The 26,469-nt window shown below is 37.3% G+C and overlaps 1 protein-coding gene and 1 long non-coding RNA gene across 7 annotated transcripts in view; both read left to right on the top strand.

Moving 5' to 3' along the window:
* LOC139148481 (DNA repair-scaffolding protein-like) overlaps positions 1 to 26,469 on the top strand; it is a 60,211-nt gene that overhangs the window by 31,116 nt on the left and 2,626 nt on the right. For 5 of the 6 annotated variants that reach the window (XM_070719947.1, XM_070719948.1, XM_070719950.1 and 2 more), the window contains 8 exons: positions 12,330 to 12,504; positions 14,589 to 14,797; positions 15,072 to 15,299; positions 17,029 to 17,125; positions 21,573 to 21,716; positions 22,091 to 22,388; positions 25,055 to 25,249; positions 26,113 to 26,203. In XM_070719947.1, the coding sequence (XP_070576048.1) occupies positions 12,330 to 12,504; positions 14,589 to 14,797; positions 15,072 to 15,299; positions 17,029 to 17,125; positions 21,573 to 21,716; positions 22,091 to 22,388; positions 25,055 to 25,249; positions 26,113 to 26,203 (1,437 nt within the window). The remainder of the gene's footprint in view (positions 1 to 12,329; positions 12,505 to 14,588; positions 14,798 to 15,071; positions 15,300 to 17,028; positions 17,126 to 21,572; positions 21,717 to 22,090; positions 22,389 to 25,054; positions 25,250 to 26,112; positions 26,204 to 26,469) is intronic. The other variant, XM_070719949.1, reaches the window with a different exon arrangement.
* On the top strand, positions 17,137 to 20,827 carry LOC139148483 (uncharacterized). The gene is made up of 2 exons (XR_011555946.1): positions 17,137 to 17,218; positions 17,249 to 20,827. It is a non-coding gene; the product is annotated as an uncharacterized lncRNA (long non-coding RNA).

Raw genomic sequence — 26,469 nt, 5'->3', positions numbered from 1 at the left:
TTATTGACCTGGTATTCATAACATTTGTATGTTAATCTATTTTTGTCCATTTTCAAAATTCTAAGCCAATATTTTACAATTCTACAGTACTGTGGTACCTTTAAAGAGACTCTAACCCAATTCACCTCTCATGGCTGTAACTGGTGTGTTAGAAACAGCTTTAAAAGAAAACGTAACATGTTACGATGGATTTTTTCTATATCTTTAGCAGGATGAAATCCCAAAATTTCTGTGCCATAAAGAAGGATTGGAAGAATTTTGCAATCAAAAATATCCAAGGCAAGTTTAACAGGAAGAGTGCCAAATTTAAGCAAGCAGCTCTTCAAACTGAAAAGGGCTCTATTAGCCTGTTCACTTAAACACTTCTGGGCATGAAACCATTTCCCAGTCCAGGAGAAAACCAGACCTAGATAATTTTGGAATGAAGTTACCATCAAACGTTGCCCATTGTAAAACCATTTTTCATAGTTTTTCAAAGCACCACCTCTTCTAAATACAATGATTTTAGTTTTACCAATATTTACATTCAACTTCCACTGGCTACAATATTCATAAAGTTGATTTAACAAGCGTTGTAATCCTATTCTTGAGCTACTAATAAGGGTCAAATCATCTACAAACAGTAAATAAATGATTTTAAGAAGACCAACTTCAACGCCAGAAAAATGCTGAGTGTTTCCCAAGATTTCTCCTATATCATTTACAAACATAGTGAACAATAGCGGAGATAATACAGATCCTTGTTGGACACCAAATTTACATTGAAACATTGTAATACCATTCGGTGTTCGTACACTGGCCTTTACATGTTGGTACATTAAAAATATTACCTTGTACATTTTACCCTTTACACCTGATTTAAGCAATTTATAAAACATAGACAAGTGATCAATCCTATCAAACGCTTTTTCAAAATCGATGAAAGCTACATATAACCTCCCCTTTTTGTGTGCTAAATATTTAGAAATAATTGTTTGCAGTATAAAAAGGTTATCTGAAGTACAATATGACTTTCGGAAGCCTGCCTGTTCGTCAACAATCGGATGATTATTATCCAACCAACTACGCAATCTGTTGTCTAGAATACTACAAATATCTTACCAATGATTGGCAACAAAGTAATTCCTCTATAGTTGTTGACACATTCTGTGTCACCCTTTTTATAAATTGGAACAATTACACCCTGTGCCCATTCAGAAGGGAAATTCCCCGTATTTAAAACTACATTGAAAAGCTTACAAACCATTTTGTTACGTGCAGAGAAAACGAACAAAAGGGTGAACTCAGCAAATAACGTTTAAACAGAATTTATTACAAAAATAAAACTAATTGCTAAGTCGGGGATAGAGTACAAGCTTTAAAAGTGTACAGACTACTTATCTCAGCTGGGACGGCAAAGCTCCAGTCTCAGAGTTGTAACAGTCAGTTGGATGAATGAACAGTCCTTGCAGGCTTGCAGCTGCATAAAGTCCACAGTATAAATCCAGCGTTGGCAGTGAAGGTCTTGAAAAGTCTTGAGAATGACTACTGCTGGAGTTTAGTAACACACAAGAGACACGATCCCAAAAGTCTGACTGGAAGCTGTGCACGTCCCTTTTATAAAGGCATATAAGAACAATCTAGAACTTTTATTGACATGCTAATTACTGTTCTAAAATTATCTCCCTTACACAACTAATCAACTTTCCAGAACATTCCAAACATGACTAATTGAATTCAAGGTTGTGAGGTCATCAGGGCAGTGACCTTGAGAATGTTCTAGACTAATTGAACTCAGGTCATGATGAGTGTGGGGGAAATGACCTACATAACACACCCCCTCTTCAAAAAAAGAAATTTTTCAAAGAAAAATCTTTCTTTTACAAATGTAATCTTGAAAAGGATTTAAGTACTCAAATTTTGTTTTACTCTAAAGTAAAATTTCTTGAAAGTGAACAACAATAAACTCTAAATACGAGAGAGACAGTCTGCAATTAAATTGTCTCTGCCTTTGATATGTCTAATGTCAAGATTAAACTCTCCTGTAACATTAAACTCCATCTTAGCAATCTCTGATTTTTGCCTTTAAATTTCTGCAGAAAAACAAGAGGGTTGTGATCAATATAAACCACTATTGGCTGATTTGAAGAAGTAACATAAACTTCAAAATGCTGTAAAGCTAATATCAAAGATAAACACTCTTTTTCAATTGTAGAGTAGTTTCTCTGGGATTTGTTAAATTTGTGTGAAAAGTAGCAAACAGGATGTCCCATGACTATCTTCTTGCAATTTGTTGTTGGAAAACTTGAAATGGCACTGATTTGGCATAAAGTATGCACGGCAAAGTCCGGTTATTTTTACTGAGTTCGATAAAGTCATTGTTCGGCAAATACTTGGCTTCCTCCTGGAGATATTCCGCTTTCGCAGGATTCAGTCCGTCTGGATGTTGTTCCACTGGATTACTGTCGCAGACATCTTCGGTGTGATAGATGATGTTTGTCCTCGTTGAAATATCTTGAAACAGGTGTTTATATTCGTGGAGCAGTTCTTTTACCTGTTGTTGTTGTTCTGGCTGGAGGTGTGCCAACTTTGTAGACTCCAGCTTCTCCAGGATTTCTGAGTTCTGAAGCTTGACCGAGCCCAGCTTTAAGTTTAGAGTATTTCCACTCAAGTCAGTTTCCAGTATCACTATCTTCATAATGGCCAGAACTGACGGTACTGACAGGCTGAGTTATAGTAGGATTATCCCTATCCAAATATGGCTTAAGCATATTTATGTGACATAGCTGTTTTTGTTTTCGCCTGTCAGGTGTTATTATGATGTAATTCAAATCACTCAATTTCTTATCAATTAGATATGGCCCAAAGTAACGAGCATGGAGTGGTTTGCCAGGAACCGGAAGAAGAACAAGAACTTTTTGACCAGGTTCAAACTTCCGTTTTGAGGTTTTTTTATCGTATTTGGTTTTCATTGACTGCTGAGATGACTCAAGATTTTCTCTGGCTAATTCACATGCTTTAGAGAGTTTTGTACGAAAATCTGACACATATTGCAAAATATTCAGACAATCATCATCGTCTGATAGGAATTTCTCTTTAACGAGCTTAAGTGGGCCACGGACTGTATGTCCAAATACAAGCTCAAATGGGCTAAAACCAAGAGACTCCTGAATTGACTCTCTAACAGCAAAGAGCAGAAAATGAATTCCTTCATCCCACTGCTTCTCTGTGTCAAAACAGTAGGTCCTAATCATGTTTTTCAAAGTTTGATGAAATCTCTCAAGAGCACCCTGACTTTCTGGATGATAGGCGGATGACCTATACTGTTTAATGCCTAGCTGATCCATTACTTGTTGAAAAATACCAGACATAAAGTTGGAGCCTTGATCAGACTGGACACATTTAGGGAGGCCAAATAAAGTGAAAAATTTGACTAAGCTCTCACTATAGTCTTTGTCTTTATGTTTCTCAGTGGTATGGCTTCTGGGAACCGGGTTGATGTACACATAATTGTCAACATGTACTCATTTCCTGATCTTGTTTTTGGTAGGGGCCCAACACAGTCTATTAGTATCCTACTAAATGGTTCTTGAAATGCAGGAATTGGCTGTAAAGGGGCCTTTGGAATGGTCTGATTTGGCTTTCCTACCACTTGACATGTGTGACAAGTTTTACAGAAATGTGCTACATCCTGCCTGAGATTAGGCCAATAAAAGTGACTGAGAATTTTATGATAAGTTTTCCTGACTCCTAAATGACCAGCCCAGGGCGTTTCATGGGCCAGGCGCAATATTTCAGCACGATAGGGCTTTGGAACCACAATTTGATGTTTTATAGCCCAATCGTCATCAACCAAAACATCTGGAGGTCTCCATTTACGCATGAGAATACCAGATTTTGTATAATAGGAAACAGAGCTATCTGAAGTTTTATCTTCATCATCTACCCTGTCAAACAAGCACAAAATATCTGGGTCTTTGTGTTGTTCTGCAATGAGATTTGATCTAGAAAATGTCTGACTTTGGTCAGCAGAAGTTTTACTGGAAGTTTCAAATCCACGAGGGATAACGGAATGATCCGTGTCAAACACCTGACTGAGAAAGGTGTCATTTAAGTCAACATCTGTGACATTATTTTTGAGAGTATTTTGATTCTCGGAAGTTTTCTTTGACATGGCTCGAGTAATGGCACATGAAGGAAATAAATCGGGTATCTCTTGTTCAATTGGCTCTGGATCCTGATCTAAACTAGGATTATCAGTCACAAGTGGATTAGTAATGACCTTGTCCCCAGCAAGGTCGTTTCCAAGAAGAAGGTGAATCCCTTCAAAAGGCAAAAAAGGCCTAATACCTAAAGCCACAGGTCCAGAAACAAAGTCCGAAGACAAATAGACATTATGGAGAGGAACAGGAATGTAGTCATTACAATCTACCCCCTTAATAAGAACTTTAGAACCTGAAAATGACTTTTCAGAAAACGGCAGGGTATCTGCCAACAAAAGAGACTGGGAAGCCCCGGTATCTCTTAAAATTTTGACAGGGGTAGCGGAAGAGAAATCACTAGAAAGTGATATAAAACCATTATGAATAAATGGCTCGAAAATACCCATAATGCTATCTTGAGAAGAATTGACCTTGACCTCATTAATTGGGGATAAGAGGGGTTTAACCTCAGAAAATGTGTTGCACACATTATTAGACTCTAATTGAGTTGATGAAGAAATAAAGCCGGTTGGCTTAGATCCACTTTGACCACTTTGACCTTCACGTTTTCTTTTCAATTTGAAACACTCTGACATTAAATGGCCGTCTTTCTTACAATAATTACAAGAAAGTGTACCAAACTGTTTGTCAGAAGGAGATTGAGACTTGGGATCTGATGATGTGGGAGTGTTACTTAAATTTTGTGAACTGTTGTCATTTGATTTCCTACTCTCCTTTGAGAAATTCTTGGATGAAAAGGAGGAGTTAAATTTACCTGCATTGTTTCTGTAGGAAAAGGACTGGGATGGTTTGCTGAGAAATGAAGATTTGTGAGTCAATGAGTAATCATCGGCCAAACGTGCAGCAACCTCTAATGTATCTGCCTTTTGTTCATTGATAAACGTCTTGATGTCACTCCGGATGCACCTTTTAAATTCCTCAATCAAAACGAGCTGTCGTAATTTGTCATAATTCTGACTGACCTTTTCAGAAGAGCACCAACGATCAAACAGTTGTTCTTTTGTTCGAGCAAATTCAACATAAGTTTGATCTTTCACCTTCTCACAATCCCTAAATTTCTGACGGTAAGCTTCAGGCACCAATTCATAGCCCTTGAGAATTAATTCCTTTACAGAATCATAATCTGAAGCCTGCTCTACTGACAACTGAATGTAAATTTCTCTGGCTTTACCCACCAAAGCACTCTGCAAAAGCATAGACCAGGACTCCTTAGGCCAATCCAGACTCTGAGCAATTTTCTCAAAATGAAGGAAATATTTATCAACATCCTTTTCTTGGAAAGGGGGAACTAACCTGAAATGCTTAGTGATGTCAAACTGTCTGAAGGGAAGAATTTTCCTGACTTTCTAAGCTCTAAACGTCTCATTTCTAACTGTAGTCGATGTTCTTCCAATTCTCTCTCCTTTTCTCTCTGTCTTTCTTCCATTTGTAATTCTTTCTCTCTCATTTGTAATTCTAGTTTCTTGATCTCCAAATTTGTCTGCATTTCTAATTCTAATTTTCTGAGTTCAGAGGTAGACTCGGGCTCATAATCTTTCAGGGTGGATTCCTCAAATTGGCCTAAATCAACTAGATGTTTGGCAATACGGTACTGTATTTCCCTCTTGCGCATAGATCTTTTGACTTCTACTTTAAGGAAATTGGCCAGTGTTATGAGGTTGTCTTTCTGAGGAATTAAATGTGTCCTGATCAAGGTCATCCATAAATTCGTCTGGTTTAAATTCCGCCATGATTAAATTTCGCTGAGTTCACAGTATACAGTAGTTTTGAAAAGGCTGTCAAAATGTTGTCAAACGGCTCAAATATTCGTATCCCGGACAAGCCCCCAATTTGTTACGTGCAGAGAAAACGAACAAAAGGGTGAACTCAGCAAATAACGTTTAAACAGAATTTATTACAAAAATAAAACTAATTGCTAAGTCGGGATAGAGTACAAGCTTTAAAAGTGTACAGACTACTTATCTCAGCTGGGACGGCAAAGCTCCAGTCTCAGAGTTGTAACAGTCAGTTGGATGAATGAACAGTCCTTGCAGGCTTGCAGCTGCATAAAGTCCACAGTATAAATCCAGCGTTGGCAGTGAAGGTCTTGAAAAGTCTTGAGAATGACTACTGCTGGAGTTTAGTAACACACAAGAGACACGATCCCAAAAGTCTGACTGGAAGCTGTGCACGTCCCTTTTATAAAGGCATATAAGAACAATCTAGAACTTTTATTGACATGCTAATTACTGTTCTAAAATTATCTCCCTTACACAACTAATCAACTTTCCAGAACATTCCAAACATGACTAATTGAATTCAAGGTTGTGAGGTCATCAAGGGCAGTGACCTTGAGAATGTTCTAGACTAATTGAACTCAGGTCATGATGAGTGTGGGGGAAATGACCTACATAACAATTTCTCGAGCTAAGAGTGGGCACTTTTTATAAAATCTGGAGAAATCCCATCCATTCCAGGCGCTTTACCAGCCTTGAGTTTATTTATACACTTGTCTATTTCCTCTAAGGTAATCGCTGCGTTCAAAGAGTCGGTATCATCTACTCCATTATCCCCTTCTATTTGAAAGCTATTTACAAAGTCTTTGATTTCATCATAAAAGTCTACAAAATCCACATTTTCAAGACCTGGTGTATTCAAAAGGTTAACAAAGTAATTAAACCACTGATCTCTTACTATGTTGGAAGATGAAGGAGTTGACTTTCCTTTTACAAGCGACCAAAAGTACCTTGAGTTAGGTTGGTTGGCGGCAAAAACCAACTTGTCTAAATTGTGAGTACACTTCTCTTTCTTTTTGTATGTCAACAACTTTCTATATTGACGTTTAAATTCTTTTAACTCTTCTAAGTTTTGACTGGTTCTATTGTTTCTGTACCTATTTAGCTTCAAATTTACAATACGTTTGAAATTCTTACATTCATTATCATACCATGTGTTTTCAACACAACGCAGTCTGTCACGAGACCTGGGGTCAAGTGTACAAGTGTGTTTCATTCGACTGGCAGCAGATTTCAACATATTCAAAAGACAGCCCGCAGCTTGATCAACATTCAAATTATCGATGGAAGCTTGAAATTCCTCCATGTGTTCCCTGCATTCAAGAGAATCCCAATAATTCAGAAAACCCATCTGTTCATCATTGTCCCATACATACTTGACAAAAGACATGTCATGTTCACTTCTACATATCTGATTTCCAATAATTCTAAGATCAACATTTCTCGTAGTTTTTTGGGGAAGTTGAAAACTAACATCGAATACTAAAGGTTGATGATCAGACTCTATTCTAGTATCAATATAATACTGGACAATACTCGGAAAATTACGTGAATGAGTAAGGAGATAATCAATAACACTGGATCCAATATCACTAATAAAAGTAAAATCTCCACTGCCCATTTCTTTAAATAGCCTACCATTTACAATGCGTAAATCTGTTGTTTTACAGAAATCAAGAAATTTCCTTCCAGCGATATTACATACGTTGTCACTATTAATACGTAATGGAATATCGATTTCTGAATCGCTCAAAATTTCAGAATCGCAGGACACATATTTCATCACACTATCATTTGTAAAGTCCGCCTCGTTCGCTGAACGGGCGTTAAAATCCCCACAGACATAGAACTGTGAACTAGGAAAATCACTTACAAATTGAGCGAACTCTTGTTCCAAAATTTCCAGTGTACTATTAGAGATAGCACTAGCAGTGTTATCCGGCGCAACGTACACAACAGCGAAAATAATTACAGGTATTTTCGCAGGGATTTCGTCATAAAGAAAAATCCAAACAATATTATCAGAAATACTTGACACTGTGTTGATTTTCAAGCAGAGTGACTCACTGTAAAATATACTAATACCACCAGGGTGTCTGCCAAATTTAGAGCGTTTGGACCTTGATTTGTGAAAGGATTTAAAGCCAGGCATAGCATAACTAAAACCTTCTGAAATCCACGTTTCTGTCAAGCAAATTAAATCAAAACTTTGTAAATACGAAATAAAATCAACATCACATATCTTAGAAGCCAAACCATGGACATTCCAAAAGGTACAATGAAGTCTTGGCAGATTTCTTATTGATGGTGATTCATGAAAAACGTTCGGTTCAAAAGAATCACAAAATATGTCCTCTTCACTATCCGGATTCTTGTTATCTTGGCCTTGGCCTTTACCCTATCTTCTATCCGACAACGGACGTATGTCGTCGCGAACGCTATCGTAGACGTTCGTAACACCGTCTATTTTCAATTTATCGTACGATAAAAATGCCCTTTTTCCTTGTGCTCTTGCTGATGCTAGATGGTGACCAAGTTTTCTTCTTTTATCTCTAACTCTTTGCGTAAAATCTTCTGTTATCTTGAAATCTGTATCTTTCAGAACTTTAGCTGCCTCGTATACCTGCTTTCGTTGTTGATAGCGGGCGAATTTCGCTATTATTGGTTGTGGCCGAACTCGAGAACTTGAAAGCCGATGGACTCTGTCGAACTCGATATTGTCACCATTTATGCCTAATTTGTCCGTTATGAATGATTTCACCTTTGACTCGGACTGATCCCACGTTTCGTCATCGTCCTGGCTAATGCCTTTGAATAATAAATTATCCCGTTTCATTTGGCCTCTAAGGGAATCTAGATCGTTTGTCAAATCGTTGATTTGGTCGTTCAGATTCTTGTTTTCTTCGGTCAATCGCGCTGTTTCTTCTCGAGCTTCGAGAAGCTCCTTTTTACGTCTTGGATGTCTTCAACCAGACTGTCAATCTTTTAGTTCAATTCATTGGCCATTCTATCCATTTTCCTACCAGGTCAAGTTTCATGTTACGTAACTCCTGCATAACATCTCCGAGTTCAACACTTTCGTTGTTTGCAGCAGGATTTGATGAAAAAAGCGTAGTTTGCCTTGTACGTCGTTTCTCGGAGGATTGTTGACTATTTTGGTTAGGACCAGGGTTACTTTCAAAATCTCCAGACAACAGCAACAAAGATATCAACGCAAGATGAACAGCCAAACAAACGGTATTACCATTGACATCAAAATGGCCGCGAACACCTGTACCACTCGGTGGATGCTCGAACGTACCAATTCTCATTCTCCACTGTTCTATAGAGACTCCCATTTCCAGAACTGAACTTCCAGGCTGACCAGTAACACTTTAGCTATTCAACAGTATGATACACTATGACCAAAAGTACGTCTATCATGAAAAAACACCAAGAAATCGGGACACGAAATTGCAGCCAGATGTCAATTCGAACGCCCTCTAGCGACCTCCTAAATAGAGGTAGAGAAAGTTCTAATTTCCATTTATGGTTGACTTGGTAAGGATAAAATAAGATTACTTTTTGAGGAAAAAAATAGAGTGGTCAATTAAAAGAGTGATCAAAATGATAGGGTTTTTATGGTAAAGCTGGGCTGTAAGATTCCTCATATGCTATTTATAGCAATTATGCAATCTGTGTAAACAGTGCAATGAAAGTGTTACATGATTCCTTATAATGCTTTTGATGACCTTGAACTTCTTAAGTTTCAAACATTTGTCTCTTCAGTGTGCTTTCTCTGAGTAGGTACAGTCTCAACTTATTCAACAGAACTTACTTACAATGTTAATTTGAAAGTTAAAATGTGCTTGGTTAATAGGATGAAAATACTGATATTAAAAGATAACCAGCTCAAGATTCTTTATAACCTAACAGATATGCTGTTTTTTTATGACGTAAATCTTGATTTAAGCAAGTCTTGTTTACTTTAATTAGAATGTAATTAACTCTCGTTTATTTGCTATTATAGACTAATATAGTCTGATGAAATATGCAAATCTGTATTTTTACGGAATTTTTTTCCATTTAATGGTCAGGCCATCCTGAAATGAGCTATCAAAGATATCCACCTTCTTCATCAATACATGTGTCACAAAAGGTTATTCTCTACATAACAAAGCAGAGCTCTGTCAACTGTTGAGTCGCTTGTTTTTTCAAAACCACAGGTCAGACAGCTTTAATGTTTGGTTTACATGTCCCTAGGATGACCTTAGTGAGATAATTTCATACAGTCAGGAAATACTTAATTTTGTATCCATGTCTATAGTAGCTTCAGGGACTTTGGCCCTATGTTTACACTTATTGCATTTTTAGGTTTTGCTAAGACTATAAGTGTCTATATATAGAAGTTTGTGCAGTCAGGTCAATCAGTTAATCAATACTGCCAAGAAGGACTATTTTGCTGAACTGATAAAGGAGAAGAAAACCAATAAGAAATCTTTGTTTGTGATCATAAATTCATTATTACACAGGAAAAAGGAGTCACCGCTTCCATCACACACCTCATCTCAGGAACTCGCTGATCGTTTTTGTGACTTTTATACAGAGAAGATTCATAAAATACGATCCGATTTTCAACCTCACCAACTATCAAATTGTCCACCTGAAGAAAACAGGATCATCAACGAGAATCTCACTTCCTTTGCCCCAGTAACTATCAAGGAAGTTAATGACACCATCTTGCAGTCTCCAAACAAAGCCTGCAGTCTTGACCCTGTTCCCACAGATCTCCTAAAAAAAAGTCTTCATATCATCTCTCCTGTTATAACCAACATAGTGAACTTATCGCTGTCAACAGGCTGCTTTCCAGATTATTTCAAAACAGCTGTTATATTTCCCCTCCTGAAGAAATCGAATCTTGATCATGATATACTAAAAAACTACAGACCGGTATCAAACCTGCCATTTCTTTCAAAAGTTATCGAGAAGATTGTTTCTAAAAGGTTAATTCATCATCTACATATCAACGAGCTTGGCGAATCAATGCAGTCTGCATACAAAGAAGCACATAGTACTGAAACTGCCCTGGTACGAGTTCAAAATGACATACTGATGGCAATGGATCAACAAAAAATTGTCATGCTTGTCCTCCTTGATTTATCATCAGCCTTTGACACCATTGACCATGCCCTTCTGCTTTCTCGTATGTCTCAAATGGGTATCAATGGTTCTGCTCTGGCCTGGTTTGAATCCTATCTTAGTGATCGTTATCAGAAAGTTTGTATAGGGAACTCGTTTTCGGAACCACAGAAGTTGAAATTTGGTGTACCTCAAGGCTCAGTGTTGGGACCAATTCTGTTCATCATATACATGTCTCCACTTGGAAATATCATCCGACGACACAATATACAGTTCCATCTATTTGCTGATGATACTCAGTTGTATTTAAGTTTCAAAGTAAGGGACACTCACAAGAGCATCTCTCACATGGTGGATACAATTCTGGAATACACAGATGGATGGCTTCTAATTTCCTGAAGCTAAACTCTAATAAGACTGAACTGCTGTTTTTTGGATTACGACCTAAACTTTCCCTTTTCAAATTTCCGTATATTCAAATTTATGGTTGTACTATTATACCAACTGCAACAGCCAGAAATCTTGGAGTTCAATTTGACCGTCTCATGAATATGGATCGCCACATTACAGAAACCTGTAAAACAGCCTATTTTCACATCAGAAGTATTAGTCATATCAGAAAGTACCTTACAGAGGACACTGCTAAATATCTTGTCCACACACTGGTGACATCTCGGATCGATTATGGAAAGAGTCTCCTTTACGGCATCAGCCAGACTAATTTGAGTAAACTGCAGCTTGTTCAAAACACTGCAGCCCGTCTTATTACAAAAACCAGGAAATTTGACCACATTACCAGTACTTTAGCCATGCTGCACTGGTTACCAGTCTGTCAGCGGATTGAATACAAAATTTTACTGCTTACTTTCCGTGCCTTACACGGTAATTCTCCGTCATACATTAGTGACCTGTTAAGCATCTACCAACCCAATCGACATCTCCGATCTGGAAATAAATATCTGTTGGTCGTTCCTAGATGCACTTCTAAAACTTTTGGAGATCGCGCATTTTGCTGTATAGCACCAAGGCTATGGAATTGTCTTCCGCAGCAACTTAAAGAGTCTCCGTCAATTGAGAGTTTTAAAAAAGAACTGAAAACTTATTTATACACTAAGGCTTACAAATCATTAATGTAAAGACTTTGTTGTTTTTGTAAAGCGCCTATGGGCAGTTCTTTTTGGATATATGGCGCTATATAAATTTTTCATTTATTATTTATGTCTTCTGTTTGCAGGCAGAAATTGACTTTACCTCATCACAAGGATCCCATTCTACTTTGTACTTACTACTGTAGATCTGTTGACAGTGATTGCATGGAAGACAGTGATACTAGCTCACAACTAATGGCATCTTTACAACCAACAGAAAGTGACCAGCAGTTGTCACTTTCAGTCATCTCACCAAAGAAGGTAATACACCAATCTCTTGTGCTGTTACCAGTCTGTAGACTAATTTGACTTTTGTGTAATCCAATATGGTGTAGGAATTTCTGCTTTTGTGATGTTGCTGCTCCATTATTTCAATGTAAAAAATTTGTCTGAATGTAATTCTACACAGGTTGACATGAAAAATTAATTAGTTAGGGGTTCAGAGCCTTGGTGAGGCTCCAAAAATAACACTTACAGGAGTTGCTGAACTGACACTTTGCTCCCTCTGCTCTCATTGTTGTAACTACATGTATAAAAATTATGTGTGAAGGATGTAGAGGTCTAGTTGAAGCAATGAAGACGGTTGATGTCTGAATTTCTAGACAGAAATCAATGTCATTCACATGGTGCATAAAGTAGTAACAGACTTACAATCATCATAATCAGTTACTAGCTATGTAACAAAGTTATAATCACCATCAGTTACTAGCTATGTAACAAAGTTATAATCACCATCAGTTACTAGCTATGTAACAAAGTTATAATCACCATCAGTTACTAGCTATGTAACAAAGTTATAATCACCATCAGTTACTAGCTATGTAACAAAGTTATAATCACCATCAGTTACTAGCTATGTAACGAAGTTATAATCACCATCAGTTACTAGCTATGTAACAAAGTTATAATCACCATCAGTTACTAGCTATGTAACAAAGTTATAATCACCATCAGTTACTAGCTATGTAACAAAGCAGGGCTCGAAATTAACTTTTTACCCTGGTAGTTCACTTGGGCTACCATTTTCTGAAATTAGTAGCCCAGTGTCAATGGCTGGTAGTCCATGAATATTTTACTTTAGGGATACTGTACTCGTCCGAGTATGTAGCCCGGTTCAGCAACACAAAATAGCAGTAAAACTAGGGGCTTCAACTAGAGAAACCCATGTTATGTGTCACGAACGCTTAATTTATGCTAATTTATGTACATTTTAACACTTTCTATCACTTTCAAATTCGGCTTACACATCCAAAGAAATTTTAACTTGAGTAAAGAAAAACAGAAAAAAATATTCTCATGATCTTTTATGATCTGGCATGCCTTGTTACACCCGAGTCTCTCTATACAGAACATAATACATTGATCGACAACCCTAAAGACAGCGAAACTCAGCCAAGCTTAACTGACACAGTGTTTTATATTACTATTTCAAATCAAACTGATTACACAATCTCTTGATATAGAAGTGACAGTTTTGTGAAATTTCAGCATCAAAACCCCAAAACTTGACACAAGTACGTCTTGTATGCTGCTGATCAACAGCATAGTGTGAACTTGCATGCAAAGACTGCACAAGGAAAAACCTCAACATTCTAGTATCAAACGCTCCGCATCTTGTGAAAACAACAACATAGCAGTGAAATTGTAATAGTTACCAGAAAAAAAAACTCTTCACAGATGAAACGATAATTGCTTCAAACAAATGAAACTGCAGGTTGACTGCATTTAGCTCGCCTGAAAGTGACGGACATCGCACGCCAAGTATTTCATGTCCCAGACTTTGGTAGTCCGTGTGGGCTACCATTTCATGGACTTTGGTAGCCCCAGGGAAAAGTTGGTAGTCTGTGGACGCGGGACTACCGCTAATTTCGAGCCCTGCAAAGTTATAATCACCATCAGTTACTAGCTATGTAACAAAGTTATAATCACCATCAGTTACTAGCTATGTAACAAAGTTATAATCACCATCAGTTACTAGCTATGTAACAAAGTTATAATCACCATCAGTTACTAGCTATGTAACAAAGTTATAATCACCATCAGTTACTAGCTATGTAACAAAGTTATAATCACCATCAGTTACTAGCTATGTAACAAAGTTATAATCACCATCAGTTACTAGCTATGTAACAAAGTTATAATCACCATCAGTTACTAGCTATGTAACAAAGTTATATAACCATCAGTTACTAGCTATGTAACAAAGTTATAATCATGATCAGTTACCAGCTATGAAAATTGCAACAAGCCAGTCATGACAAAGTAAATACTTAGAAAAATTGGAATTAGGCAGAGATGAGAGAATAAATTCATGATCTGGTAACATTTGTATTTCTTGTTTACAGAAATTTCAGCCATCAAGGTTATTCAGCAGCAGCAAATTTGTGGAAACAATAGAGACACACATATTTCCACTGTCAGAACGATGGTCAGTGGTATCAGAGTCTTTTCTAGAAAGTGTTGAAGAACATGGAGGTCATTCTGCATCCAAGATGAGTGTCATGGCAACGGTTCAGAGGATTTATTGCAGAAGGGTGGCTGACCAATCTTCCAGGTGATTTGAATAATGTCATGATTAACATGATAGATTTGTTTTGTAGTCATGTGATCAGAAATTGTAACCATTTAATCCTTCATGATAGGAGGATCATATATGATACCATTGATTATTCATACTATTACATTGCTTTCATTCGGTTGTCTGCATCGGTGCAATGGATTCATCTTTGTTGTCATGGATAATATTGAACAATATTGAGTTTCTAAATTCATCATCCTTTATTTTTATAATATTACGATCCATATCTTTTACCCTAATTTTCATACAGTTTGGCAAAACCTTTTAGAGGTCAACTAATTCCTCCACAAAGTACATCATCAAGACTTCAGTACCAGTGGGTTTTACTGCTTCAAGACAGCTGTAAAAGTTTCTGTGAGTTGCAGCTACCACCAACATCCATTGAGGAAGAAAATTGGAAAGAATGTCTGCTTCATGGTCAGGGGAAAAAATACAACTTTTCTGGACTCAGAGTAGTACAGAGAGCAAATAGAATACGGTAACTTTTTATTAATTATTTGTGTGCGGGGCTAATTTTAAATTTTCAGGTTTTGCTATTTTCCATTGTCTGACAATTTACATATTTGGCCTGTAGGAACCTTATGTTATCATTTATGATGCAGTTTTATTCCGTTGCTTTTTGCAATTTATCTTTGTTTAGAGTGTCTGTCCAGAATCCCTTCTACAAAACTTAAAATCAATTTTTTATAGCCTTATGATTAAATATTTTCATTTGAGTTAACAGTTGTTGCACACAATTGAATAATTGCATGTAAATCTAGGGGATGTCAAAATCCTCAATGTCCGCTTGTTTTGTTTTCCAATTTATTGCCAGAATTGCATCTACACACAGAGCTCAGTCATTCACACATTTATTGTAAATTTTGTTGCTGAACTAAATTACGGTAAGAAAAGGGCTTCCATAAATTCAACTTTGGAGGAAATGCATTCCTAAGTCTAAATCCCTTTTTAATATGTTGTACCATGATTGTAACAAACCTGAATGAGGTCATCTCAAAAAAGACTACAAACCACACTTTACCAGCCATCAGACTAGAAGTGTCAGAGAAGATGATATTTTTTTAAAAAATGAGAAAAATAATTAATTTTTGAGAAAAAATGCAAATTTTGTGCTAATTTTGATCATGTAAAATGATGGCATCTCCAGGAAGGTAGATATCACTTGGAAGGTTAATGGACCAGTGATACTGATATCAGAAAAGAAAGGATGTTGATAAAAAAAAGGGAAAATTGGCAAAATGTTTAGTTTTTCAGATTTCACCATTAGTTTAGCAAACCTTATCTTGACTGTCTCTTAATAGTTAAAATCCTAATTTGGTTGCTATGTGACAAGCAATTTTAGGAAGAAAATGAAATGTTTAAAGAAAAATGCAGAAAGCTCTCAAAATTTTACATATGCAAATTTGAAAGTTAATTTTAAACAACATTAAGAAAAGGCATCCCTTGAATGCTCCATATCAAATTTGAAAGCTCTTAGACCAGCAATATCAGAGGTTTAAATATTTGAACACAGAATGAGAAAACTAGCTTTAAAAAGTGCCATATGCAAATCATCATTTGAACAAAGCTTAATTTTAGGTCATCCTTAGGAGCATAATAACCAAATTTGATGTCTATTTGCACGAGCAGTTTCAGAGATGAAGTTTTTTTGAAAAAATAATATGTATGCATATTTAAGCTAATTTTTGTAAAAATGAATAAGGGCATCTTTAGTTGGGTACATGTCAAATTTGAAAGGTATCAAATATGGGCTAATACAGAAGAAAATGTTTGACCCAAAGTAAGACAAAGTAACCTATTAGTAAGATTTTTCTTCAAAAATTTGAGGAAGATTTTATGCTAATTTTAACAAATATAGGAAGCTGAATCTTAAATTGGAAAGCTGTCACACAAACAATATTTAAAAAAAAACCAGTACTGATCAAAATGAGAAAATAGAGACATAAAATTTTCATATTCAAATTTTGTCATCGTGTTAACAAGTCTAAATCAGGCCATCCCTATATACTTGTTGATCAAGTTTGTGATGAAGTTGATGAAGTTACTAAACCAAAGGGTTCAGAGAAGTAGTATTAAGATAATTGATGACAATGAACAATCAACCAAAGAGGCTTCATGTGGCTGACCATAGAGCTAACAAACTGCAGCAATAATAAATTACAAGATGTTTTTTCCCTCTTATTTTCAAACTATCGCTTTTGAAATAGCAGATCTCCAGCATTATTTTCAATGATTGATTCTCTGTGGCATTCAACTACCAAAGGCTGCACTGATACTTCCTGCCCAACAGACACTGCAATACAGGTTAGTAAAGTGAACGGACACTGCAATGAAGGTTAGTAAAGTGAACAGACACTGCAATGCAGGTTAGTAAAGTGAACAGACACTGCAATACAGGTTAGTAAAGTGAACAGACACTGCATACAGGTCAGTAAAGTGAACAGACACTGCAATGCAGGTTAGTAAAGTGAACAGACACTGCAATGCAGGTTAGTAAAGTGAACAGACACTGCAATGAAGGTTAGTATTAAAAGTGAACAGACACTGCAATGCAGGTTAGTAAAGTGAACAGACACTGCAATGCAGGTTAGTAAAGTGAACAGACACTGCAATGCAGGTTAGTAAAGTGAACAGACACTGCAATGCAGGTTAGTAAAGTGAACAGACACTGCAATGCAGGTTAGTAAAGTGAACAGACACTGCAATGCAGGTTAGTAAAGTGAACAGACACTGCAATGCAGGTTAGTAAAGTGAACAGACACTGCAATGCAGGTTAGTAAAGTGAACAGACACTGCAATACAGGTTAGTAAAGTGAACAGACACTGCAATGCAGGTTAGTAAAGTGAACAGACGCCGCAATACAGGTTAGTAAAGTGAACAGACACTGCAATGCAGGTTAGTATTAAACGTGAACAGACACTGCAATGCAGGTTAGTAAAGTGAACAGACACTGCAATGAAGGTTAGTATTAAAAGTGAACAGACACTGCAATGCAGGTTAGTAAAGTGAACAGACACTGCAATGAAGGTTAGTATTAAAAGTGAACAGACACTGCAATGCAGGTTAGTAAAGTGAACAGACACTGCAATGAAGGTTAGTATTAAAAGTGAACAGACACTGCAATGCAGGTTAGTAAAGTGAACAGACACTGCAATGCAGGTTAGTAAAGTGAACAGACGCCGCAATGCAGGTTAGTAAAGTGAACAGACACTGCAATGAAGGTTAGTATTAAAAGTGAACAGACACTGCAATGCAGGTTAGTAAAGTGAACAGACACTGCAATGCAGGTTAGTAAAGTGAACAGACACTGCAATGCAGGTTAGTAAAGTGAACAGACACTGCAATGCAGGTTAGTAAAGTGAACAGACGCCGCAATGCAGGTTAGCAAAGTGAACAGACACTGCAATGAAGGTTAGTATTAAAAGTGAACAGACACTGCAATGCAGGTTAGTAAAGTGAACAGACACTGCAATGCAGGTTAGTAAAGTGAACAGACACTACAATGCAGGTTAGTAAAGTGAACAGACACTGCAATGAAGGTTAGTATTAAAAGTGAACAGACACTGCAATGCAGGTGAGTAATAAAGTGAACAGACACTGCAATGCAGGTTAGTAAAGTGAACAGACACTGCAATGCAGGTTAGTAAAGTGAACAGACACTGCAATGCAGGTTAGTAAAGTGAACAGACGTCGCAATACAGGCTAGTAAAGTGAACAGACACTGCAATGCAGGTTAGTAAAGTGAACAGACACTGCAATGCAGGTTAGTAAAGTGAACAGACACTGCAATGCAGGTTAGTAAAGTGAACAGACACTGCAATGCAGGTTAGTAAAGTGAACAGACACTGCAATGCAGGTTAGTAAAGTGAACAGACACTACAATGCAGGTTAGTAAAGTGAACAGACACTGCAATGAAGGTTAGTATTAAAAGTGAACAGACACTGCAATGCAGGTGAGTAATAAAGTGAACAGACACTGCAATGCAGGTTAGTAAAGTGAACAGACACTGCAATGCAGGTTAGTAAAGTGAACAGACACTGCAATGCAGGTTAGTAAAGTGAACAGACACTGCATACAGGTTAGTAAAGTGAACAGACACTGCAATGAAGGTTAGTATTAAAAGTGAACAGACACTGCAATGCAGGTTAGTAAAGTGAACAGACACTGCAATGCAGGTTAGTAAAGTGAACAGACACTGCATACAGGTTAGTAAAGTGAACAGACACTGCAATGCAGGTTAGTAAAGTGAACAGACACTGCAATGCAGGTTAGTAAAGTGAACAGACACTGCAATGCAGGTTAGTAAAGTGAACAGACACTGCAATGCAGGTTAGTAAAGTGAACAGACACTGCAATGCAGGTTAGTAAAGTGAACAGACACTGCAATGCAGGTTAGTAAAGTGAACAGACACTGCAATGCAGGTGAGTAATAAAGTGAACAGACACTGCAATGCAGGTTAGTAAAGTGAACAGACACTGCAATGCAGGTTAGTAAAGTGAACAGACACTGCAATACAGGTTAGTAAAGTGAACAGACACTGCAATGCAGGTTAGTAAAGTGAACAGACACTGCAATACAGGTTAGTAAAGTGAACAGACACTGCAATGCAGGTTAGTAAAGTGAACAGACACTGCAATGCAGGTTAGTAAAGTGAACAGACACTGCATACAGGTTAGTAAAGTGAACAGACACTGCAATGCAGGTTAGTAAAGTGAACAGACACTGCAATGCAGGTTAGTAAAGTGAACAGACACTGCAATACAGGTTAGTAAAGTGAACAGACACTGCAATGCAGGTTAGTAAAGTGAACAGACACTGCAATGCAGGTTAGTAAAGTGAACAGACACTGCAATGCAGGTTAGTAAAGTGAACAGACGCCGCAATGCAGGTTAGCAAAGTGAACAGACACTGCAATGCAGGTTAGTAAAGTGAACAGACACTGCAATGCAGGTTAGTAAAGTGAACAGACACTGCAATGAAGGTTAGTATTAAAAGTGAACAGACACTGCAATGCAGGTGAGTAATAAAGTGAACAGACACTGCAATGCAGGTTAGTAAAGTGAACAGACTGCAATACAGGTTAGTAAAGTGAACAGACACTGCAATGCAGGTTAGTAAAGTGAACAGACGCCGCAATGCAGGTTAGCAAAGTGAACAGACACTGCAATGCAGGTTAGTAAAGTGAACAGACACTGCAATGAAGGTTAGTATTAAAAGTGAACAGACACTGCAATGCAGGTTAGTAAAGTGAACAGACACTGCAATGCAGGTTAGCAAAGTGAACAGACACTGCAATGAAGGTTAGTAAAGTGAACAGACACTGCAATGCAAGTTAGTAATAAAAGTGAACAGACACTGCAATGCAGGTTAGTAAAGTGAACAGACACTGCAATGCAGGTTAGTAAAGTGAACAGACACTGCAATGCAGGTTAGTAAAGTGAACAGACGCCGCAATGCAGGTTAGCAAAGTGAACAGACGTCGCAATACAGGCTAGTAAAGTGAACAGACACTGCAATGCAGGTTAGTAAAGTGAACAGACACTGCAATGCAGGTTAGTAAAGTGAACAGACACTGCAATGCAGGTTAGTAAAGTGAACAGACACTGCAATGCAGGTTAGTAAAGTGAACAGACACTGCAATGCAGGTTAGTAAAGTGAACAGACACTGCAATGAAGGTTAGTATTAAAAGTGAACAGACACTGCAATGCAGGTTAGTAAAGTGAACAGACACTGCAATGAAGGTTAGTAAAGTGAACAGACACTGCAATGCAGGTTAGTAAAGTGAACAGACACTGCAATGCAGGTTAGTAAAGTGAACAGACACTGCAATGAAGGTTAGTATTAAAAGTGAACAGACACTGCAATGCAGGTTAGTAAAGTGAACAGACACTGCAATACAGGTTAGTAAAGTGAACAGACACTGCAATGCAGGTTAGTAAAGTGAACAGACACTGCAATACAGGTTAGTAAAGTGAACAGACACTGCAATGCAGGTTAGTAAAGTGAACAGACGCTGCAATGCAGGTTAGTAAAGTGAACAGACATCGCAATACAGGTTAGTAAAGTGAACAGACACTGCAATACAGGTTAGTAAAGTGAACAGACACTGCAATGCAGGTTAGTAAAGTGAACAGACACTGCAATGCAGGTTAGTAAAGTGAACAGACACTGCGATGCAGGTTAGTAAATTGACATCTTGGGTGGCAGACCATAGTCAAAAATAGAATATATAGTACAAGGAGAATATTTCTTCACTGAGTTGCAAGAGTGTATTCACTGTGGTAACCTTGCATAGATGAATTGTTTTCCTTGAACTTTTCCTGCCAGACAGTATCGCTTCCCCATCAGCCAAGTCAGTAAAAAGCGGTATTGAGCCAAAACATGACGTATTTTCACCCATTTGGCTTGACCTGTTATAGCATCTTTAGCCCCAAAAAATCAAGTTTACAGTATTTATGTTTTCAACAGCTTTCAAATGTACAATACAGTATTATGTTAAAATACAATATAATGGAATATGTTGTGTTTCATTAATTTTAACCATCTTGACCTGGTGGTGAAATATGGACTTGGCAGGAAAAGGGTTAAAGAAGTGGTAAGAAAACTGATAGTTTGAATTCAAAACCCTAAATGCTATCTGCTACTGTATAAATAGCTCTATTTTAATTTTAATGTGTCAAATTATAATATTGGACAGATATAAACAGCTCTTACAAACAGTAGATCATTTTCACTTTCTATTTTCAGGGTACAAGTGAAGACATGTCCTCAGCTCCCAGTTTTTGCTACATTTTCACTACAGCATGTGACAATGATAACATCAAACAGATACAGTGCAAATCTGATATTTACAATGCTCCTAGTGTGACAAGTCTACAGGATATCCACATGGTATGAACTCTGCAAATGCACAGCTTACCTTACCAAGGTTTATTACTCATAAATAACTTGAAACTTATATTTTAAGAGGTTATACACATGGTTTGAACTAAAAAATGTCATTTCATAACAGAAGATCATACCAGTACATAATATAAAACACAAGATATTAGGAAAATACACATAAGATATGCGAGTAGCATGCATCTCTATTTAATCACAATGATCACTGCTTGAATATGCAAGTATCACAACGGGATCCATCATGTGAAATTTTCCACTGCAAAAATTATTTGTTATTATAGAACTTCTAGCTGACTTTCATAGAAGAACATATTTGTATGTACTGATTTTATCTCTTACCAGTTTCTCTGTGTTATTTCCAGACCCACAGCAAGTTGAACAGAATCAGTATCTATGGAAGAATTATCTATTCAAGACCTGAAGTTTTGGATGTGGACATAAATGTTGAAGAAACTGGAGTTACAGAGGTCATAGGTCACCATGTGTACATCTCTGACTCATCGTTACAAACTAACAGCACTTTGAATTCCAAACAGCCACCGTCTTGTGCCGTCTATATTCATGTTAGAAGTTCCTGCTTTCTGCTTGATGTTGTCAGGAAATCACTAACTCCTGGACAAATGGTCTTCTTTCAAGATGTTTGTGTTGAACAATTTGAAGGTAAAACCCTTTTTGAGTCACCACATGCTGTCTTGATGTTAGTGTACATTTACTGTCAACTTTGTACTTGACATTATTTATGCATGTTTTGATAACCTGAGAATATGCATATTTAACGTCTGAGTTTTGACAGTGAAACTTGGGAGGTATGTAATTGTCTCGAAACTGACATTGTACGAGCAGAAGTACGGGCTCGTACTTTCATATTACGAGTGACGTAATGCGCCCTTACTTTCAAAGTACGAGTGACGTATGCAAGCTATAAGTCACACATGCCTTTTGACCTAATTTTTATGAATACACCTAGGACTATGTTGTATTCCATGGATGAAAGATTTTTGTTTTAATATGTGAAAGGATTTTACGACAAACGAACGCTTAGACACATTTTCTGTGTATATTCGAAACTCGGAAGTAGGAGCGGGTGTGAACTTCGTATGATTATTTTTTTGGTCGTGAGAGCGGGTTCAGTGTAGTGCGGAGGAATACTTTTAGGCTTTGACTTTCGGACGAGTCTGTACGTACGGGTCAAGACTGGAGACGACGCGACACTCTCTGACTTATAGTACGCCACGACGATGGTAGACTTTTTTGCAGACGTTGCAGTTTTGGCTCATTTTGTTGACCGCCGGTCGACCTCGATTGGTTGTAATGCACTTGAACCTACCGCCGTTGTAAATCTTTTTTACTTTCTCGAATTCGAAAGTGCAATGATTTCACAGACATAAAACCTGCGTGGCTCGCGAGTCAGCTTAGGACCTCGAAATAATCTGATCACCACATTATGTTAATCACAGTGTACAATGAATAATATGAAGGATTTTATGAGTTGGCGGGTGTTTTTGTGGCACCCGTGTGTACCTCATGTTGTACAGTCTATTTGAAAATGACCTCTACTCAACAATGATTTTAAAGACTAACATTTTTCTGACCTCGCATTCAACTTCAAGTTTTGAAAAAGCACATTATCGGAACCACACTATTATTGGTGTGAATTGTTGAGAATACGGCCCCGCCTATTGAATAATGGTATAGTCAGGTCACTGTGGGGTCAATATTCCTGTTTGTCATCGCGGAACTTGCAGAAGCCATACAAGATATCGATGCTCGATACTTCTATATTCAATTCGTTCGTTCGCGCTCCTGAACAACAAAAAAAAAACATCACTCAAAACCAACTCATCACATTCCAAACTTACCTAGCTACACTCAGTTCGGTAGATAAGTTCCAGGCATCAGTCGTAGTATAAATGCTGACGTCGATTTGTCGACGTCAATGAAGTCGTCGACGTAATAATGTATTTTTACAAATATATTTATTTGGCGTTAATTAGAGGAAAATCACATCAGAGGGTGGATGACGTATGTATTACAATATCGTGGGTAGGCTAAACTGGCCGTTTTGTTTATTGCTATTATTGCCTACTCCCACCATACCGCCCATCGTCTGTAACTTGCACGCGATGTTTGCACACGAACGAACGCCCAATGCCAGTCACTCAGAGTCGTCGGTTTTCTTGCTACCCAAGTTGAAATATATGCAATTATGAATGTCATTTTTGAAAATTCACTAATGCATGCAATACCAATTCAAGCTGAAATCAGTCAAGTCGATCATTACGTGTTTATTTCGCATATTTGCTATATTTTAGCACCCGTACTCAGAACCCCACTTCGACATTCTGTTTGGCATGTTTCTACGTTCATTTCGAATCCTATTTTGTCTTTTTTTTTCAACGCTCAGTTCGACGCTGTTTTTGTTTTTCCACGCTCAGCTTGACGCTCACTTTGTCGATTTTGGGACCTGCATTACGTCACTCGTACTTTGAAAGTACGGCACATTACGTCACTCGTACTTCGCTCGTACGAGCTCGTAGGTCTGCTCGTAGTTCGTCCGTTTTGAGACGATTAGATAAATGAACTTGGATGTGACATCTCAGACAGATGCAGCATGTCCAGACATGTTTAAAGACTAGACCTCAGTAAGAAGAAATAAAAGTAAGAAAATAGGCAGTATAGTATATTTAATTGGTGCAAATTTCATATAACCCACAGGACTGGCTTTTTAAGAGGAGTCAATGTTTTTGTGATGCTTTGATCAAAAATTAGGAAATTACCCTAAAAGGTTTTATCTGCAAATTTCATAGTCATGATCATTGTATCTGTATTACACCATTTTACTGTATCAATAAATGTTGAAAGCTACCAAACCAGCGGCTTATGAGAATATGTTGTGACCAAAAAGAGAAAATTGCCCCAAAAACTTTACATGTGCAAATTTCTTAATCATTTGGATGGACACATGAGAGGTCATCCCCATATTCCAACTAGCAAATCTGAGACCTTTTTGACAAATTGTTTATGAAGCGAAAACTTCTGACACAAGATGACAAAAATTCTCAAAAAATGTGCAAATTTTATGTTGATTGTGTTGTGAAATAAGTCATCCCTGCAAATTTATGGTATATCAAAGTAATATGTCATGAACAGACATTTTTGAAAAATCAAGACTCTATTTAGTTCTTGATCATTATCAAAACATTGCATATTTCTAAACAGATCACATTTGGTTTTGAGACATAAGCTTCACAAATTCAGTGGACAGACAGACAGACAGACACACTACCACACATACAGACTGACAGTGATAACATTGTCCTTTGCAGATGGTGAAAGCCAAGTCTATGCAGACTATTGCACGATGGTATCCAAGGTAACGGTGGCAGAAACTGACAGCCAAGCTACTGAAGGTGTCAGGGTTGTTGATGAAAATATAGTGAAAACATTGAAACAGCCATCACAGATCATTTTACCAAAACTGACCAAAGACAGCAGACAGCATAGCTTGGTACAAGTTACAGGTAATCATCTTTCAAATAATGCATACTGTACTACCATTTATGTTTGGACAAAGATTTCATAATATACATATAGGTAGGTTGTATATGAAATGTCAGTCAGCCATATTCTATTTTGTGGTTTATTATTTATTTCACAAGTGGGCTATCACAGCCACACTGAAATATCCTTCATAAATGGCTTACAAACAAAGTATGTCATTCATGATTTATGCATTACAGTTTTTTTAAAGGTACACAGTCTGATATATTTATTCTGATGTGTGTACAGCTATTTATTATTTATATAATGCCTGCTTTGATGAATTTTTGATGATGGCTGCCATTCCCAAACAAGCTGAAGTCACTGACAGTTGTTACCATTTCCATGAAACTTTCAGCAATTTGAAGTCAATTTGAAAATGTCCAAAAAGTCCATATTGTGAGCTGCAATAATTGATGTAGTATTGTTCCCATGGTACCATCCCATGTTTGATACATTTGCATCGTTTCAAATGGTTGGGTTAAAGTGTATTCTGAGCACTGTGATATTAAAAACTTTGGAAATTTCCTGATGAAGACAGGTCAATATTTCTTAAAGGCATGGTTCATGCAGGTGTCAGATTGTCTTGCCAGCAAATTTACTTACTAGATTACAATTTCAATGGAAAACAAAAGGCTATGACACCTTCATAATCCTCTTACAAACTAGAACAAACTTGATTCCTGGGATCGATTCCCTTACCTTTTAATTCTGTCACAGTGACATGAAGGCAGAAGCTGAGAATGCTATGATGACTGTGTGCAGCTAATGCATATTACAAATAAAAGTTGTTGTTAAGTATTCATCTTTTGTATGACTTCTGTTTTCATTGAACAAACTATAGGTGCAGTCAGTGGTGTTGATGAAACAACAGCTTTTTCCTGGCCAGTTTGTGACATCTGTGGCAATGACAGACTTCAAGGCGGAAATGAAGAGTATGTTGGTAAAACTAAACTTAAGAAGGAGAGAGGCAACTCATCAGGAACTGACAGTCAAACATTTGGATTGTCAGTCTTGTTGATTAAAATACAGTGAAAACACTAACACAGCCCATTATTACCACTAAAGAAAAGTTGACAAATGATCAAGACTTTTGATAATCTAAATTTGAAAAGTCCATCAATCCTCATGCCAGACAACCATCCTCATGTCAAACATTGACATTAAGATGGATCAAGTTTTTCTAATGATATCAGAATCA

This window comes from Ptychodera flava, chromosome 13 (assembly GCF_041260155.1).
Source record: "Ptychodera flava strain L36383 chromosome 13, AS_Pfla_20210202, whole genome shotgun sequence".
Taxonomy (NCBI): Eukaryota; Metazoa; Hemichordata; class Enteropneusta; family Ptychoderidae; genus Ptychodera; species Ptychodera flava.
The sequence above is the reverse complement of the archived record's forward strand: the minus strand, read 5'-3'. Positions and strand labels throughout refer to the sequence as shown.